This window comes from Drosophila takahashii, chromosome 2R (genome assembly GCF_030179915.1).
Source record: "Drosophila takahashii strain IR98-3 E-12201 chromosome 2R, DtakHiC1v2, whole genome shotgun sequence".
NCBI classification, from domain to species: Eukaryota; Metazoa; Arthropoda; class Insecta; order Diptera; family Drosophilidae; genus Drosophila; species Drosophila takahashii.
The window spans coordinates 43,236,523-43,252,075 of NC_091679.1; the positions used below are offsets into that span (position 1 = coordinate 43,236,523).

The window sequence follows — 15,553 nt, forward strand, 5'->3', positions numbered from 1 at the left end:
TGTAAGGCCTCTGCACTCAGCCGCTAATAGTCTATTTAGTCGTTTATTTGATCAATTTACATCTTCTTTTATACGGAAAACACACAATGTCGATAGCATATTGAAAACTGTTGATTTATCATTTGACGTTGCTTTTGATTATATACTTACTGAAGAGCGTCCAAGCCTGGAATACGTATTTTTTTCAATATTTTGTAACATTGAGGCATTTACTAATATCCGTGGTTTAGTACTTAAGCGTGTCATATACATCATTTTACGAAGTATATGTGACCTTTTATGTGAATTGGGCATCAATAGATCATTCAATGATGTTGTGCCCTCTGATCTAGAACAATCATTGCAATCCCTAACTTCTAGCATTCTCTCTAAATGTACCTGAGCATCCACATTAGGTATATCCGGCAGAATTTGGTTGGTTCACTTTGATATTCATGTTTCCTCGATAAAAAATATATAGCTTAAAATACCAAGCTGAAATAAATATTAAGCCGCACTCCTATCAAATAGGCAGAGTGGTCTTACTGGTGACCAGTTCATTGGCACAAATCAGAAACAAATTTTAACATCAAATCAGAGGTCAATAAAAGCAGCAGGGACAACTGCCAACAGCAGTTCATTATTTATCTCGATGGATGGGACTTCGTTGCTTCCTAACAGGCGAACGTTTTTGCGGTGGAGAACGTCAGTGGAATCTGCATCCCGGTAGTTCACCTGGATGTAGGCGAGGAATTGACTTCTGAGCGCATAAAATTCACCTTAGACAGAATTCTGGAGAAGTTCGACGAATGGGGTTTGAAGCGGTACTTGTTGGCCTTCATTTCGGACGAAAATGCAATGAACTTAGTTCAGATTCCAAAAAGTGGGAGTGAGGTTCCATTTTTGTGGGACCGCATCCACGTCCGTAACTGGAATGCTCGAAAATACGAATATGTACGAATATATGGAGCAATCCGAACCAAATTTTTGTTGGCCCTTACACTTTCTGCCAGAAAAAGCGACACAGTTTAACCTATAATAATTGTTATAGGGTATTTATGTCCCACTTTCGGGACAATCCTAGGGTGTTTGATTGGACAAAAGAATAGTAAGAAGGGGTTTTAGAAAAATTGCGCCCTTTCGTGACAAAAACAAACATTTTTATTAATACAACTAGCAATGTGCAGCATAATCAGGAGCGTCAACCAGCACGCACAAAACACTAAAAAAGAATGGCCAGTCGGACCGCAGGGACCTTATATTTATCGTTTCCGCGCAAGTGTGACCGTATCTTTTTGTTCTTACAATCGATCTATATCCACCGATTAACGCGTTTTCCAATTAATACCAGATCGGCCTGCTACAAAATGGTAAAAAATACTTTTTTTTTTACCAATATAAATATGAAAATTTAATAATTTATAGACTTCGGCTTGCCGATTTTAGCTCCCTTTCTGTGTCTAATGTTTATGTATCATAGTTTCATAGTCAAATCATAAATCTTAAAATTAATATTATTAAGTTTTTAAAACATTTTTGTTTATTTATTATTCTAACATTGGGACATTATTATTATTATCATTTCTAATATTCCTTGATTGGATAATCGCTATTATCCCTAATATTAGAGTGTCGTGGAACGGACTAACATAACGCTCAAGGTTTAGTGAATTTAAATGAAGCGCCAAGTATTTCAGTATTTGTTATCGATGCTGTAAATCGTTAGAGGGATTATGTTGTAAAGCTAAATGCGGTCACATGAAATGGTGAATTGAAAGCCAAATCTCCCGTTCAGATTTATTCCGATTGGAGAGGTCAAAGAGACTGGGAGGCAAGACTGCGGAAATAAATAAGGTTAGAACTGACCTATGTATTTTATATATTGGATCATCTCGAATCATTTTGAATATAACTGGCCCGTTAGGGGCCAGGGCTAAATTAATGGACCACTACGACTGGAGGCCCATCACCTCCAATGTTTCGTTGTCTGCGTACACTGGGAGAAAGGTTTTCTCCGGGGAAATGGCGAAGAAACGTCTAATGGCAATTTTTAATGCCTGCAGCTCCGATCTTGACCTTTGTTAGGATTCGAATACTACCAACTGGTCAATTTCATAGTTGTAATCGGAACGAGTAAACAGGGTCCGGTACGCCTTTCCCACAACGTAGTCTAAGTACGAGTAATTCTTCGCGTGCCATCTCCGAAAATTTACTTGGTCCCACAAATGTGGGGCCGGAAACCAGTCAGGTACCGTGCCCTGGTTCATGGCGTTTCCATCCGAAACTATGGCGATGCAATAGTTCGTCAATCCCCATTCTTCGATCGAGGTGCAAACATTTTCAAGGGTCTTCCTCATTCTTTCCGCTGTCATGCTCTGGACGACATCCATGTGTATGACAAAATAATACACAGAATAATGTTTATATACTCCCCTCGGTCATAAAAAGTTCATCTATAAGGATGAAAAAGGGCTTTGGATTCCTTACCAGATCATTAATCTGTTCTATTAGGGAAATGTCTCCTGCGACTGCGTTTATGTCCTGTTTGAAGTTTTCCAGCATTTGCGCGGTATATTGGTGTTGACTGGTGCTAATATTCGTTACCATATTTAGCGTTATTGAATTGGTAATCTGAAAAAGATTTTGTTAAAAATTAAATGATCAATTAGATTTGATCAACATACATGTGGTGAATTTTCAACCTCTTCATCGGTGACGCCTATTTGGTAATGGCAATAATAAATTAAAAGACACCAAAAAATTAAATCCTCCAAGGTGGCCTCTGCAAAGCCATATACCGCTGCTTGGACAACAGCCTTTGGTAAGTTACATCAAAACTGTACTGGATCATCATATATGCTACGTTGGGACAGGTATTTGCCAAAGAACCTAGGTTAAGGTAAAAGGTAAATTTATATTATTTTTTGTCTGGTTTTTCTAATGACTTTAAATTGAATTGACAAAGATGATTTTAGTACTAAATTGTAAGAAAAAATTGTATATACTCACCGTTCAAAGTCTGGAACTGAACTGACCTGTGCAAATCTCTTGACAGGAAACCAATAAAATTTGGTTGAATCGTTGAAAACCAGACCTGTCACCTTCTTTATTTCTTTCAACAAATAACAGCTGTTGGAAAATTCAACAAGAACCATTGCTGGAATTGCTGGAATTTTCTAATTAATTTTTTACAATTCGAAAGTTTAGGGAATACTTTCATTGTATTCTGGGTATTCCCTAAACTGTTGAATTGTTGAATTTCAGTCAGCTGCTAATCAGCTGTTCCATAAAAAGTCATTCTTCAGAAATTTTAGTAATTTAACAGTCTCGAGGCTGAATCGTTGAAAACGAAAGTTGTCACCTTTTTTATCAAAAGTCATGGCAAATCTGTAACATTTTAGTATCACAAACATATTTGTGGTTCTTTTTATCTTGGTAACAATTTTAGACAGTAACTAGCAATTATAAATCAAATTTTGCATGTCTTAAGTGAAATTTTTCCACAAATAACAGTTGTTTGAAAATGCAACAAAAACCATATTGTGTCGTCCCCTTAGGGGCTGTCCATATATTACGTAATCACGTTTTTGGTGATTTTTGACACCTCCCCCCCCCCCTGGTGATCAAACGTAATCATTCAATAAACACCCCCCCCAATGATTACGTAATCTCAAGAATAAAATTTTTCTTGTTTTAATCTGTGGATTCAAACGGAGATGCAACCCAATCTTATATATTGTTTATAAATGGAGTTTGGTATGACACATTCGGTTCGTCTACGCTGAAATTATCTCCAACATACTCTTCGTCAAGCTATTCCAGGTCTTCGCGTCCTTCGTGTGATTGAACCACTAAACATTTTCTTTTTCGCCGCCCAGCCACAAAAAAATTTTTAAAATAAATTCTTTAAATAAAAAAATTTATATAAAATGATTACGTAATCATTGTGCAAGACCCCCCTCCCCATGTAATCAAACATAATCATTTTAATGACACCCCGCCCCCCTCCCCCCCACTAGGTGATTACGTAATATATGGACAGCCCCTTAATTGCTGAAATTTTCTGTCGAATTTTCAACAATTTAGCAATTCAACCAGGGTATTCCCTAAGCTGAATTGAATTGCTGAATTGTTGAATTTTGGTCAGTTGTTAATCAGCTGTTCCATACAAAGTCAACTTTCAGAAATTTCAGCAATGAAAATTTTGTTGAATTTCTGAAAAGCCAGAGCTTTTACCTTTTTTATAAAAAGTCATGGCACCTCTGTAACATTTTAGTATCACCAGTACACATTATTTATTTCAAAATCAACTTAGAAAGCAAATATGTGGTTATTTTAACCTGGTAACAATTTTAAATAGTAACTAGCAATAATAAATCAAATTGTACATGTCTTAAGTTCCGTATAACTTTCAACAAATAACAAGAACGGGTCGTTCCCTTTATGGCTGAAATTTTCTGTTGAATTTTCAGCAATTCAAAAGTTTAGGGAATACCCTCATTATATTATATCGCCCACCGCTATCGGTGGCGTTAGTTGGTACTTGGTCATGGCCAACGGTCACACCACACTAAAAAGTGATTCGTATCGATAGGTTTGGACAAAAACGCCTCCTCAACTCGAAGAAGAAGAGGTCTACCGATAGGTTTGGAATCGAGTCGTCATCGTCTTGGGCCATTAACTGAAAGAAAAAAGGTAATAGCGCCGAAGAAAACGGTCGAGGAAGAGTTCCAGCTGCAGCGCAACACCCCCAGCAATCCGCACAGCGATCCCGGCCAGAGCAGAAGCCCCCAGGGAACCGGAAGGGAAATCAGAGCGAGCCAAACAACCGCCCCTGCCCCGAATCGAATCGCATCGAATTGAATTCGTGAATCACCCAGTGGAACCATAGCCATGGAGCAGACCCCGATCACCGATGCGGAGAAGGTGCGCATTGTGTCGGACTTCATCCTGCACGCGCCGCCCGGCGAGTTCAACGAGGTGTTCAACGACGTGCGGGAGCTGCTGAAGAACGACACCCTGCTGAAGGACGGGGCCAGCCACGCCTTCGCCCAGTACAACAAGGACCAGCTGACCCCGGTCCGCATCGAGGGCACCGACCACAACGCCATCATCTCGGAGCACAACGATCTGGGTGAGCCTATGCCTATTCCTATGCCTAAATATGGACAAGAGACCCACCACCATGAGTCACCTGGGTTTTGTTTGGGCTTCGCTTTGATATCTTTAGCCTACACAACTGATAAGCCATTGCATTCCAGGCAACGGTCGCTTCTACGATCCGCGCACAAAGCAGGCCTTCAAATACGACCACCTCAGGAAAGAGGCCTCCGACTACCAGGACGTGGATGCGGATGCCACCGCGGAGCCCTGGCGGGCTGCCCTGGATTTAGAGACGCTCGCCTACACTGCCAGTCACTATAGACACGGGGTAGGATCGAATAGAAACCACCACTGACTTGTCGCTAACCTAGAACTCCCTTCACAGGTCAGCTCCGTGTTCGGTAAGGCGCAGGGCAACCAGATCACCCTGACCATTTGCATCGAGGACCACCAGTTCCAGCCGAAGAACTACTGGAACGGCCGATGGCGCTCCCAGTGGCACGTCAGCTTCCAGGCGGGCAGCGGTTCGGCCGAGCTGAAGGGCGTGCTGAAGGTGCAGGTGCACTACTACGAGGACGGCAACGTGCAGCTGGTCTCCTCGAAGGAGTGCCGCGAGAGCGTGGTGGTCAGCAACGAACAGCAGCTGGCCAAGGAGGTGATCCGCCTGATCGAGGAGGCCGAGAACGAGTACCAGCTGGCCATCTCGGAGAACTACCAGACCATGTCGGACACAACGTTCAAGGCCATGCGCCGCCAGCTGCCCATCACCAGGACCAAGATCGACTGGAGCAAAATCGTCTCGTACAGCATTGGCAAGGAGCTGAAGACGCAATAAGACCAGGAGGTGCAAGCGGAAGAGGAGCGGACACAGTCGACGAAGCGGCCCAACAGTCTTCCACTTGCCATGGCCAAGCGAGCATAGGAACCGGTCATCCGATCATCCGATCATCAGCATTAACAACACCAGAACAGCCGAACATCTGAACATCCGAACCGAAGCAGCAGTTAAGCAGGAGTATGCCCAAAATAATGTCTGTAATTCGGCTATATACATACGAACATATACCTACATATACATATATATATTATGTGTTACATAGCGACATATATAACGATTGATTGCAAGCATTTGGATGACTTTACCCGGACGATGACGGTGAACTGCTGCCTCGTCTGCGTCACGATCGCCACCAATTGTCGCCTTTATCGTTTAAGAAGAGCATTAAACGCGGATTTTATCATGTCCTCTAACCTATGTATTATTCTAATTTTAAACGAATCAAACTCGAGATCTGCGCTCTAGACGAGCCAGCCAGGATCGGAGGTGGACCAGCCAGCCAGCCGACTCTCGACTATGTACTTTAAGCGGTATCATTAGAGCACCCATTCAAGTTTTCTGCTTTCCCGATTGTTCACCACCGCCTAGCATGAGCATATGATCATGAGAATATCCAACTAAGCTTAACCACTGATCAGTTTCGCCAGACAAACAGAATAACTAAAGACTTTGATTTTATAAAAACAATAAATTTGTAATTAATATAACATAACTATACAACATTTAAGATTGCTTGAATTAGTCAAATTTAATGAGAATAAACTAATTGAATCGGAACTCGTCACTTTGTATGCGTTTTAGTTTCGTTATTATTTAGCAGATTGCTTTCGGATAGACTAACTTTGGAATCCACTTGAGCAGGCTGTTTGCTCAGGCTCTCGGGCAGATCGAAGGTCAGTTCCTCGGACTTCTTGAGCAGGAAGCGCTTCTCGGGATTGAGTTTGGTCTCCAGCTCCAGTCGGTCGATCAGCCAGCCTCTGTCCGGCTGATGGGAGGCCCAAAAGAAGAGGGTTCCTGGGTATGACAGATTACAGAAATAAATATCTAGTAAATAAATTCAAGGATCGGCTTACCCTTATCTTTGCTGCCCCGCACGGAAACCTCGAAATGCGCCATCTCCGCATTGCAATTGTTGTTGGCATTGGACAGATCTATGCCCAAGTCCTTGATGGGCTCCCCCAGGAGACTCGAGGCTCCTCGATGGCTGCGCAATGCCTTCAGGGCCAGTTTGTAGTACTCACAGGATCTCACACGATCCTCCATTTTCCACCTCATGTACATCACCGCTGAAATGGAGGCCACGGCGCCATAGACGCAAATGTTGCCCAGTGTTTTGTTCGAGGGCATTCTTAGTCGCACCATCTTGGTGAAATAGTTTTTATTTAAAGTATCTGTTGTTACTTGTGTAATAATTCGTTATTTGCCGGTGCCGTATTAGAGATGACAGTTGTTCGATTTTTCTAAATCTTAAAAGTAACTGACAAAATTTAAATAAAAGTAGGCAACAAAATAAAGATAGAAAAATTTATTTTTGTTTTTTATATTTATAAAAACTTTAAAATCTTCCTATTCCAAATAATTTTATTTTGCAAAACCAAAGTCCATCTCTAAAGTCTATTGTTTAAACAATTAATGACAGAAATATTTATAATTCGTATTATTAGGTCACTCTATTAAAGTTTATAAAGTCGCAATAGCTTTTTATTAAAAAAATTCTCTTCGATAGTTCTTTGTTTTGAATAATCAGCTGACGGGTCGTATACTTTATAACCAGGGCTGCACAGCTGCATTCGGCAGATTATACAACTATACAAGTAGTTTTGTAAATAAATTGCTGTAAATTAACAAATATTCGTCAATTAAAGTGACTATTAGGCAGTAAATAGAATATATAGCAGACATGAGCAACTTCACTGCGATTTTCCAGATGGTAAGACAGCGATTGATAGCCCCAGCGATAGGGAACTCCACACGTTGCTATGCCGTCAAACCGGCGGCACCAGGTGAGCACCCCCAACAACCAGGTTATAACTAAGCATAACTAATGATAACTTAAACCCTTCCACAGCGGGCAAGAAGAAAAAGCTGGGCAAGCTGGGACCCATCATGGAGAAGAAAATCATTCCCGTGGAGACGGATGCCAACAAGCTGGTGAGCTACGTGTGCGGTAGCAACTACCTGAAAGCAGGAGAGGATGTTAAGGTGAAATATTAGAGTTCTTTAAGATGGGGTTTACTATATATTTACCCCTCCTCCAACAGATCAAACCGGATGCGGAGTACCCCGAGTGGCTGTGGTCCCTGAACACCGAGCGCATCATCCCGCTGGACGAACTGGATCCCAACTCCAAGCAGTACTGGCGCCGCCTCAGGAAACTGGCCTTGCGGCGCAACAACCAGCTGTCCAAGCTGAAGAAGTTCTAGACCCTAGGTGTTATCGTTGATTTTGGAGACCCGACCCCCAAAGCGACCCGTTGTTTGCCAAGCTCTCCCGAGCAACAAGTGGGTAAACAGCGTGTCTTCTGCTTGAAAACAAACCTTAAATACATATTACAAAGTTAAACACTCCTTATCTTAAAATCGAAATGGTATAAATGTCGTGGAATGGCTGGCTGTTTCAATTCAGTGGTCAAGAAATGTGGAGCTTAACTGGTTTACTGGGGCTGCTCCTGCTGGTGGCCTCCTCATCCGCAGAAGGCAACTCTTCAAGTGAGTAGCTGGCTATCCATTCCCTCCAGGATTATCAAAGAAATCCTCTACAGAAAACGTGGTCTGCTATCAGGGCACCTGGTCCATCTACCGACCTGGTCTGGGCAAGTTCGGCGTGGAGGACATCGATCCCTTCCTGTGCACCCACCTGATCTACGCCTTCCTGGGCATCGAGGAGACGGGTCAGCTGCGGGTGATCGACGCCTATCTGGATCTCGAGGATAATGCTGGGCGGGGAAATATTAAGGCCTTCAATGCCCTCAAGCTGAAGAATCCCGTGCTGAAAACCCTGGTGGCCGTCGGAGGTTGGAACGAAGGTTCCAAGCGGTTCTCCCTGGTGGCCAGCGATCCCCTGAAGCGCGCCAAGTTCGTGGACGATGTGGTGAGGTTCCTGCAGCGCCACGGATTTGATGGCCTAGACCTGGACTGGGAGTATCCTGGCCAGCGTCATAGCTTGGAGAACGCGGATCGATCGAACTATATTACGTTTTTAAAAGAACTGAAAGAGGGGTGAGTTGGAAGTAATTATACCCGTTACTCGTAGAGTAAAAGCCATATAGCCATATAAAAGCGATATAGCCATGTCTGTCTGTCCGTCTGTCTGTCCCTCTGTCTGTCCGTCTGTCTGTCCGTCTGTCTGTCCATATGAACGCTGAGATCATGGAAACTACAAAAGCTAGAAGGTTGAGATTTTCCACACATATTCTTGTGCTTGCTACGCAGCGCAAGTTTATTTCAGCCACGCCCCCTCTAACGCCCACAATCGCCCACTAACTATTTTAAAACGTGTCTGGCGCCCACACCTTTCAAGATTTCCGAGAAGTATAAATGCAATTTTGTTTTGTATATTTATACCTATCGAAATGTAGAAGACTTTTTTCAAATCGGACCATTCATTAAAAAGTTATGCGCAACCAAAAAAATGTTATGTATCCATCTCCCTCGCACTTCCTTTAGCTGAGTGACTATAGCGTTCTCTCTTGTTTTTTAATAAATGAGCTCTAACCTCTAACTCTTCTCAGGCTTGAACCCTTTGGTTTCCTGCTCAGCGCTGCTGTGGGCTCTGCCCAGTTCTCCGCTGAAGTATCCTATGATATACCCGCAATGGTTCCCTATCTGGACCTCATCAATGTGATGGCCTACGACCTCCACGGACCTTGGGACCAGGTGGTGGGCATCAATGCTCCTCTGTATGCCTCGGAAAGTGATGCCAGCGACTCCTTGGGTCGGCAGCAGCAGCTCAATGTGGATGCCATTGTGAAGTACTGGCTTCAGTCTGGAGCTCCGGCAGAAAAACTGATCCTAGGAGTTCCCTTCTACGGACGCACCTTCACCTTGGCCACCGCCGAGGGCAATCAGCCGGGATCTCCGCACATTGGCAAGGGACTGGCCGGGAAATACTCCCGTGAACCGGGCGTCCTGGGCTACAACGAGCTCTGCGAGCTGATGCAGCAGCAGGAAGGGGAGTGGACCAGGCAGTGGGAGCCGGCACAGAAGGTTCCCTACGCCTTCAGGCAGCGACAGTGGGTGGGCTACGAGGATCCGCGTAGCCTCTCCCTGAAGGCGCAGTATGTGGTGGATCACCACCTAGGTGGGATAATGATCTGGTCCCTGGAATCCGATGACTTTCATGGCAACTGTGGGGGGAAGCCCTATCCCCTGCTGCACGAAATCAACAGCGTGCTCTTTGGAGGCGAAACCCCTTCCGGTTTGAACCTGGAATCGTCGAAGGAGGAAACCACTGGAGGATTTAGTTGTCCTTCGGATGCTCCTGAGGGTTATGTTCGCGATCCACAGACCTGCTCCAAGTTCTACTACTGCAGTGGTGGAAAGACGCACAATTTCGACTGTCCCAGTGGCCTCAACTTTGACCTAGACACTAAGAGATGCAACTATTCGGGTTCAGTAAAGTGCTAAAACTATATTTTTGGAATTCAATCTAGTCTAGTCAACAATCTTGAGGTTCAGCGGCATGTTTCTGAAGTTGTAAACGGGCATTCCCGGTCGCCAGATGACCAAGTTATCTTCGCACTTGACCTCCGATTTGGGCAGGCAGATGGCCTTGGTCTCCTCGAAGTACTGACCCTCGAGGCACTCGTAGTAGATCCTCTCCCCGTTGCGGCATTCGTGATATAAGCGGCAATCCCAGGCATCCTTGAAGAAACCATCCCGGGGGCAGAGACCAGAAGCCTCAGTGGTGGGCTTTTCAGTTGTCAGGGCATTCTTATCCCCCAGCGCAGCGAAGATTACGTGGAGCAAACCATGACGCTCGCCACAAAATCCCTGGAAGTCATCCACATCGACGGTCCAGGCCATGGCGCCACCCAGTTTGTGCTTCTGGAGCAAGTGCATCTTGGCCCAGATGCTTTGGGCATTCTCGTAGCTCACCCACTGATCACCTCGCACGGCATACGGCACCTTGGCCACCTTGTCGAACTTCCTGGTCCAGTTGGACTCCTGCACGCACCACTCGTTGTAGGTCATGAAGCCATCGCGATGGGACAACTTTGTTCGCTTGCCGGGTCCTTTGCAGGGCGATCCCACCGTCGATTGATCCCTATCCATGGTATAGGAGCGAACGAAGAGGGGAATATTAAGGATGAGTTTCTCGGGTGCCTTTCCCTGCCTCTTCCAAAGTTTAATGGCATTGGCTACTGTGTCTCCAGATCCGTGAAGTGGAGCATTGTAGCCCAAACGCAGGCGATATGCATCCCGTTCGTCGTGCATCATTAGGTGGACAAAGTCAGAGTTCTTTACTATCCCGGGAATGTCGTAGCTCTCAAGGTTCCGCTGGTTCGTTCGACCCAACACAGTTACCACGAGGATTAACTTCTGCTCCCGAAAGCTATAGAAAAAGGGGGATGAGATCTTGGGGATCTGAGGAATAGATACTCACATTAAACTTAGTTCCTCTAATAGAAGCACAAAGTTCTTCCGATCCTCCGGCTGTCCACCGCGCTGAGTGGGATAACGCCAATCGATCTGGACTCCATCGAATCCCCACTCGTTCATGAACGTTAGAATCGAGGTGTAGAAGTTGTCTCGCTTGTTCGGAGAGGCTACCATCGTGGAGAAGTGATGGGAATCTTCCTGCCAGCCACCAATGGTGAACATCACCTTTTTTATGCTATCAACCTTCATGTTCCTAACGCTAGTTAGCATATCTATAGGGATTTTAGGATTAATTACCTTGGTACCTTAAATAAAAGATCCTAAATATATTTGCACTTACTCTTATCCAGGAGGAGATGTCGATCGGTGATCTTCAATTCGCCGGTCTCTCCATCTACACCTACACCCGAACCAATGACCAGGTGAGTGCAAAGTCTAGAGTCCAAGTTCCAGTCAAAGAATTGACTGCGTTCTTTGAAATAGTAGGAGGCCATATCATATTGACAGAAGACATTGTCTGGGGGAATAATTGTTAAACCAAGTAGTACTATAAAGAAATACTTACACTCTTTTGCTATAGAACCGCAGATCAGAAATGTCAGTACCATAAAAACACACTTAAAAGGAGCCATGGTTATAAAGAACCTATCGAGGTTAACTAGAAAATTTTTATAATTTTAGCTTGATCGCAGACTAAACGAAATGGTCAAGTAAACAAAATGAAAGTTTTTGTTAAAATTTGTTTCCGGACCACTAAAAGTGTTTTGAGTTCCGTGTTGTTTCTGAATGAGTGTCATTTAGGAAATGGTAAAGTAAATCAAGTTTACACCAAAAATGCAATGATAAGTTGATTATTATTTAAATTGAAACAGTCCTGTTTCGATTTATTATTTGATCTTAGCTGGAAATATTATAATATCCCCCTGTTTTTCAAAGTACTTTCAGCATGTCAATAAGTGTACCCTGCATTGAACTTAACATTCCTTCACATTACCTCACCCATTTATGGTTTCTTGTAGACAAGTGAACAAGTATTTATTGTCATTATCATTACTTCAATATTGAAATTGAATCATGGGCAGTTGCCTCATGGTCTGTACAATACAATTCCTTTATGTCTGATGATGACTAAGTGCTTGTTTGTCAATATTATTATGAGAATCTAAATCTAATCGGTATTCAGATGGTCATAAATATGGATTTATAAGATTACTTGAAATACAATTCCTGTGGGGGCCACTTGAAAACATATATGTATATTTTTTGATTATTCAAAATGCTGGTATATTTTCATTTGCTGTTTATTTAATAGGGACAAGCGACATTAGCCGGCCAGTCGCAGATTTGGGTGTTGGTATTAAAGTACAGTCCCGCTCCGCATTGGAAGTCGTAACGGACGCCATCGGTGCACTGGTAGTACTTGTTGCAGTCGCCAACGGTCATGTAGTGACCATTTGCGGTAGATGCGCAGTCTCCAGTGGAGCCACCACCTCCACTTCCTCCTCCACCGGGAGTGGGTGTGGGCGTGGTGCCAGCAGTGGGAGCAGAAGTTGGCGAGGGGGTTACACTTCCTCCTCCTCCGCCGCTAACCTCCTTTCCCAGAGCGCGGTTCATGGTCTTCAGCAGGGGATAGGACTCTCCGCAGAGGCCACGGAAGTCATCAGTCTCGATGGACCACATCATGGCGCCTCCCAGGTTGCGGGACTCCACCAGCTGCATCTTCATCTGGATGCTCTCGGGGTTGTCATAGCCGATCCATTGGTCGCCCTGGTAGGCATACGGAGCACCGTTCTCCTGATCGAAAACGGTGTTCCAGTTGTTCAGGCAGATCTCGTGGTAGCCCAGGAAGCCATTCTCCCGGGTGTAGACGCCAGCAGTTCCGGGACCAATGCAAGCGGCTCCAGGCCAGTTTTGAGAACTATCGGACATCTGGTAGCTATGACCATAGAAGCCAATGCCCAGGATCAGTTTCTCGGCGGGGGCACCTAATTGTTATAACCAGTAATCAGTAATGGGAACTCAGTATACCCAAGTTTTCTAACTTACCATGCGAAAGCCAGTAGTCAATGGATTCGGTGACCTCGGGCAGAGGAGCATTGAGACCCAAGTAGCCATCCAGAGCCATGTGGAAGTCGTAGGTCATCACATTGATGAAGGTCAGGTGCTGGGAAATGGCCGGAATGTCGTAGGAGATGCTGGCCGACTTCTCGGAGGCACCCACGGCAATACCCAGTTCCAATCCATACTTGTCATAACTTTAGGTAATCGATATAGGTTATAGCCTTCTAAAGAATCTATACAATTACTCACGTTTCCTTAATCTCACGCAGCAGGGTCACAAAGTTAACGCGATCCGCATCGCTGCCTCCTCGCTGACCAGGATACTCCCAATCCAAATCCAGACCATCGAAGCCATACTGCTGAATGAAGGCCAGGGAGGTGGTCACAAAGGTGGCACGCTTGGCAGGATCGGCGGCCATGGCTGAGTACTTCTCGGAACCCTCGTTCCAGCCGCCCACCACAGCCAGAATCTTCAGATTGGGATTACGCTGCTTCAGGGCAATCGTCTGGCTAATGTAGCCTAGGAATAACATTTAGGACATGGGAGAACGTTATTCAACTAAGAAAGCAGAAAAGCGACTGCTTGCACGCAACGTAGCTTTTATTTCCTCATAACTTTTGAGTGAATGGTCCGATTTTGAAAATTTCTTTATGTGTCCCCAGGTACGAATTCAATAAATGATGCTATTTACTCACCCAGTCCATCGTCCATGTCCAGCCAGGTGTCCAGGGACTTGAACTCGCCGGCATCGCTGATTCCGAAGAAGGTGTAGCTGATGTGGGTGCACAGGGAGGGATCGATGTCCGAGGGGGTGAACTTGCCATCGCCGGGACGATAGTTGGCCCAGGTGCCCCAGTAGCAGTTGATGAGCTCTAGAGGATTGGGATTAGCACTTCGATTTCTGGGAAAACTGCAGACTAATACTCACTTTCGCTGGTGGCCACTTGGCCGAGGCAAAGGCAAAGAGCTGCCAAAGCCCAAATCGAGAAAACCTTCATAATGTGCCTTCTCAGTCGGTCAACATTAACAATAGCTACGCGTATTATGGCACTCCGTTTATATAGGCCACTCCCCAGGCAAATTCTTATCACTATTCCCACATCGACGTCGTTGATAAATCGCCACTTCACAGAAGAAATCGCAGAAATAGAAAACAAAAGTGTAATATATTGCATTCGGTGAGGAAGTTGAAACGACTCTTTAGCCTATATCTGTACCACATATTATATTATGAACATAAATTTCCATTTATTGTTTGATTATTAAGTGCATCTTGAGATTTGGATGATGGTGCTATCATATCGAACCCCACTCGAATACGCACTTCGTCATCGTTCTAAAGGATGTGATTCAAAATTGTTGCTAGCTACTCATAAAGCCTCTTCAATAACCATAATCTCTAATTAAATAAATAAACATTCTTCTACTTCTACGAGTAATAATAAGAGTGACCACACTTATTTCCTATGATGATTGATTTATTTATGAAGAAACGGTGACAATTTTATTGGTAACCATAATCTCAGGTACTTCAATAAAGGCTTAAAAAAAATAAACATATTATTATTATTGTGGGTGATTTTTTTTATGATGATTTGTTTTTCTGAAAAATGTCTCAATAAACAAAGAATTTCACCATAACAATGGCGTTTCTTGCTGAAATTGCTGGTACTTCAATACAAAAACGTTACTTGAAGGATCAAGTTAAACTGTTTTACTGAATGACATTCTTACATGATTAGTAATTAAACTATAAATCGGCGATAATAGCAGAAGGAATGGCTACTTTGCAATATAGTTTTTTTATCATAAGTTTCCAGATTCCGATTCAAACGAATTTTGTACAGAAAAAAGCTTGCAATTCAAAAATATTGAGAAATGGTTTCTTACAAACGAATGCTGGACCAAGACCTTTGTAAATATTAGTAGGATATCAACGATAGTTCCCTGTTAAATTTTAATTTCTTTGTC

The 15,553-nt window shown here is 43.9% G+C and overlaps 6 protein-coding genes across 6 annotated transcripts; 3 read left to right on the top strand and 3 right to left on the bottom strand.

The window, feature by feature from the left end:
- Positions 1-4,596: 4,596 nt before the first annotated feature.
- Positions 4,597-6,697, top strand: cpa (F-actin-capping protein subunit alpha). The gene is made up of 3 exons (XM_017146631.3): positions 4,597-5,113; positions 5,241-5,410; positions 5,468-6,697. The coding sequence occupies exons 1-3, from the start codon at positions 4,873-4,875 to the stop codon at positions 5,915-5,917; spliced, it is 861 nt and encodes a 286-aa protein (XP_017002120.1). The 5' UTR covers positions 4,597-4,872; the 3' UTR covers positions 5,918-6,697.
- Positions 6,589-7,365, bottom strand: LOC108060772 (cytochrome c oxidase assembly factor 1 homolog). Its single transcript, XM_017146632.3, has 2 exons — positions 6,994-7,365; positions 6,589-6,934 (listed from the first exon to the last, which is right to left on the bottom strand). Exons 1-2 carry the CDS (start codon positions 7,280-7,282, stop codon positions 6,702-6,704), a joined length of 522 nt encoding a protein of 173 aa, XP_017002121.2. The 5' UTR covers positions 7,283-7,365; the 3' UTR covers positions 6,589-6,701.
- Positions 7,366-7,697: 332 nt separating this feature from the next.
- mRpL54 (mitochondrial ribosomal protein L54) lies at positions 7,698-8,514 on the top strand. The gene is made up of 3 exons (XM_017146598.3): positions 7,698-7,923; positions 7,989-8,122; positions 8,182-8,514. The coding sequence occupies exons 1-3, from the start codon at positions 7,821-7,823 to the stop codon at positions 8,341-8,343; spliced, it is 399 nt and encodes a 132-aa protein (XP_017002087.2). The 5' UTR covers positions 7,698-7,820; the 3' UTR covers positions 8,344-8,514.
- On the top strand, positions 8,514-10,562 carry Cht8 (Chitinase 8). The gene is made up of 3 exons (XM_017146596.3): positions 8,514-8,628; positions 8,682-9,138; positions 9,651-10,562. The coding sequence occupies exons 1-3, from the start codon at positions 8,514-8,516 to the stop codon at positions 10,543-10,545; spliced, it is 1,467 nt and encodes a 488-aa protein (XP_017002085.3). The 3' UTR covers positions 10,546-10,562.
- Cht12 (Chitinase 12) lies at positions 10,524-12,322 on the bottom strand. Its single transcript, XM_044393099.2, has 4 exons — positions 12,086-12,322; positions 11,861-12,037; positions 11,525-11,792; positions 10,524-11,473 (listed from the first exon to the last, which is right to left on the bottom strand). Exons 1-4 carry the CDS (start codon positions 12,150-12,152, stop codon positions 10,573-10,575), a joined length of 1,413 nt encoding a protein of 470 aa, XP_044249034.1. The 5' UTR covers positions 12,153-12,322; the 3' UTR covers positions 10,524-10,572.
- A 453-nt stretch (positions 12,323-12,775) lies between these two features.
- Positions 12,776-14,595, bottom strand: Cht4 (Chitinase 4). The gene is made up of 5 exons (XM_017146568.2): positions 14,511-14,595; positions 14,278-14,454; positions 13,831-14,101; positions 13,567-13,775; positions 12,776-13,505 (listed from the first exon to the last, which is right to left on the bottom strand). Exons 1-5 carry the CDS (start codon positions 14,578-14,580, stop codon positions 12,826-12,828), a joined length of 1,407 nt encoding a protein of 468 aa, XP_017002057.2. The 5' UTR covers positions 14,581-14,595; the 3' UTR covers positions 12,776-12,825.
- Positions 14,596-15,553: the final 958 nt, after the last annotated feature.

What these genes read in the sequence shown, in the direction of transcription:
- cpa (XM_017146631.3), top strand. Translation starts at nt 4,873, where the DNA reads ATGGAGCAGACCCCGATCACCGATGCGGAGAAGGTGCGCATTGTGTCG. An exon ending in CTCGGAGCACAACGATCTGG is followed by an intron (nt 5,114 to 5,240) that starts GTGAGCCTATGC and finishes ATTGCATTCCAG; the next exon opens with GCAACGGTCGCTTCTACGAT. An exon ending in CCAGTCACTATAGACACGGG is followed by an intron (nt 5,411 to 5,467) that starts GTAGGATCGAAT and finishes CTCCCTTCACAG; the next exon opens with GTCAGCTCCGTGTTCGGTAA.
- LOC108060772 (XM_017146632.3), bottom strand. Translation starts at nt 7,282, where the DNA reads ATGGTGCGACTAAGAATGCCCTCGAACAAAACACTGGGCAACATTTGC. An exon ending in GCGGGGCAGCAAAGATAAGG is followed by an intron (nt 6,935 to 6,993) that starts GTAAGCCGATCC and finishes TGTCATACCCAG; the next exon opens with GAACCCTCTTCTTTTGGGCC.
- mRpL54 (XM_017146598.3), top strand. Translation starts at nt 7,821, where the DNA reads ATGAGCAACTTCACTGCGATTTTCCAGATGGTAAGACAGCGATTGATA. An exon ending in CGTCAAACCGGCGGCACCAG is followed by an intron (nt 7,924 to 7,988) that starts GTGAGCACCCCC and finishes ACCCTTCCACAG; the next exon opens with CGGGCAAGAAGAAAAAGCTG. An exon ending in AAGCAGGAGAGGATGTTAAG is followed by an intron (nt 8,123 to 8,181) that starts GTGAAATATTAG and finishes CTCCTCCAACAG; the next exon opens with ATCAAACCGGATGCGGAGTA.
- Cht8 (XM_017146596.3), top strand. Translation starts at nt 8,514, where the DNA reads ATGTCGTGGAATGGCTGGCTGTTTCAATTCAGTGGTCAAGAAATGTGG. An exon ending in CGCAGAAGGCAACTCTTCAA is followed by an intron (nt 8,629 to 8,681) that starts GTGAGTAGCTGG and finishes AATCCTCTACAG; the next exon opens with AAAACGTGGTCTGCTATCAG. An exon ending in TTAAAAGAACTGAAAGAGGG is followed by an intron (nt 9,139 to 9,650) that starts GTGAGTTGGAAG and finishes AACTCTTCTCAG; the next exon opens with GCTTGAACCCTTTGGTTTCC.
- Cht12 (XM_044393099.2), bottom strand. Translation starts at nt 12,152, where the DNA reads ATGGCTCCTTTTAAGTGTGTTTTTATGGTACTGACATTTCTGATCTGC. An exon ending in CGGTTCTATAGCAAAAGAGT is followed by an intron (nt 12,038 to 12,085) that starts GTAAGTATTTCT and finishes TTATTCCCCCAG; the next exon opens with ACAATGTCTTCTGTCAATAT. An exon ending in ACATCTCCTCCTGGATAAGA is followed by an intron (nt 11,793 to 11,860) that starts GTAAGTGCAAAT and finishes AAATCCCTATAG; the next exon opens with ATATGCTAACTAGCGTTAGG.
- Cht4 (XM_017146568.2), bottom strand. Translation starts at nt 14,580, where the DNA reads ATGAAGGTTTTCTCGATTTGGGCTTTGGCAGCTCTTTGCCTTTGCCTC. An exon ending in CCAAGTGGCCACCAGCGAAA is followed by an intron (nt 14,455 to 14,510) that starts GTGAGTATTAGT and finishes CCAATCCTCTAG; the next exon opens with AGCTCATCAACTGCTACTGG. An exon ending in TGACTACTGGCTTTCGCATG is followed by an intron (nt 13,506 to 13,566) that starts GTAAGTTAGAAA and finishes TATAACAATTAG; the next exon opens with GTGCCCCCGCCGAGAAACTG.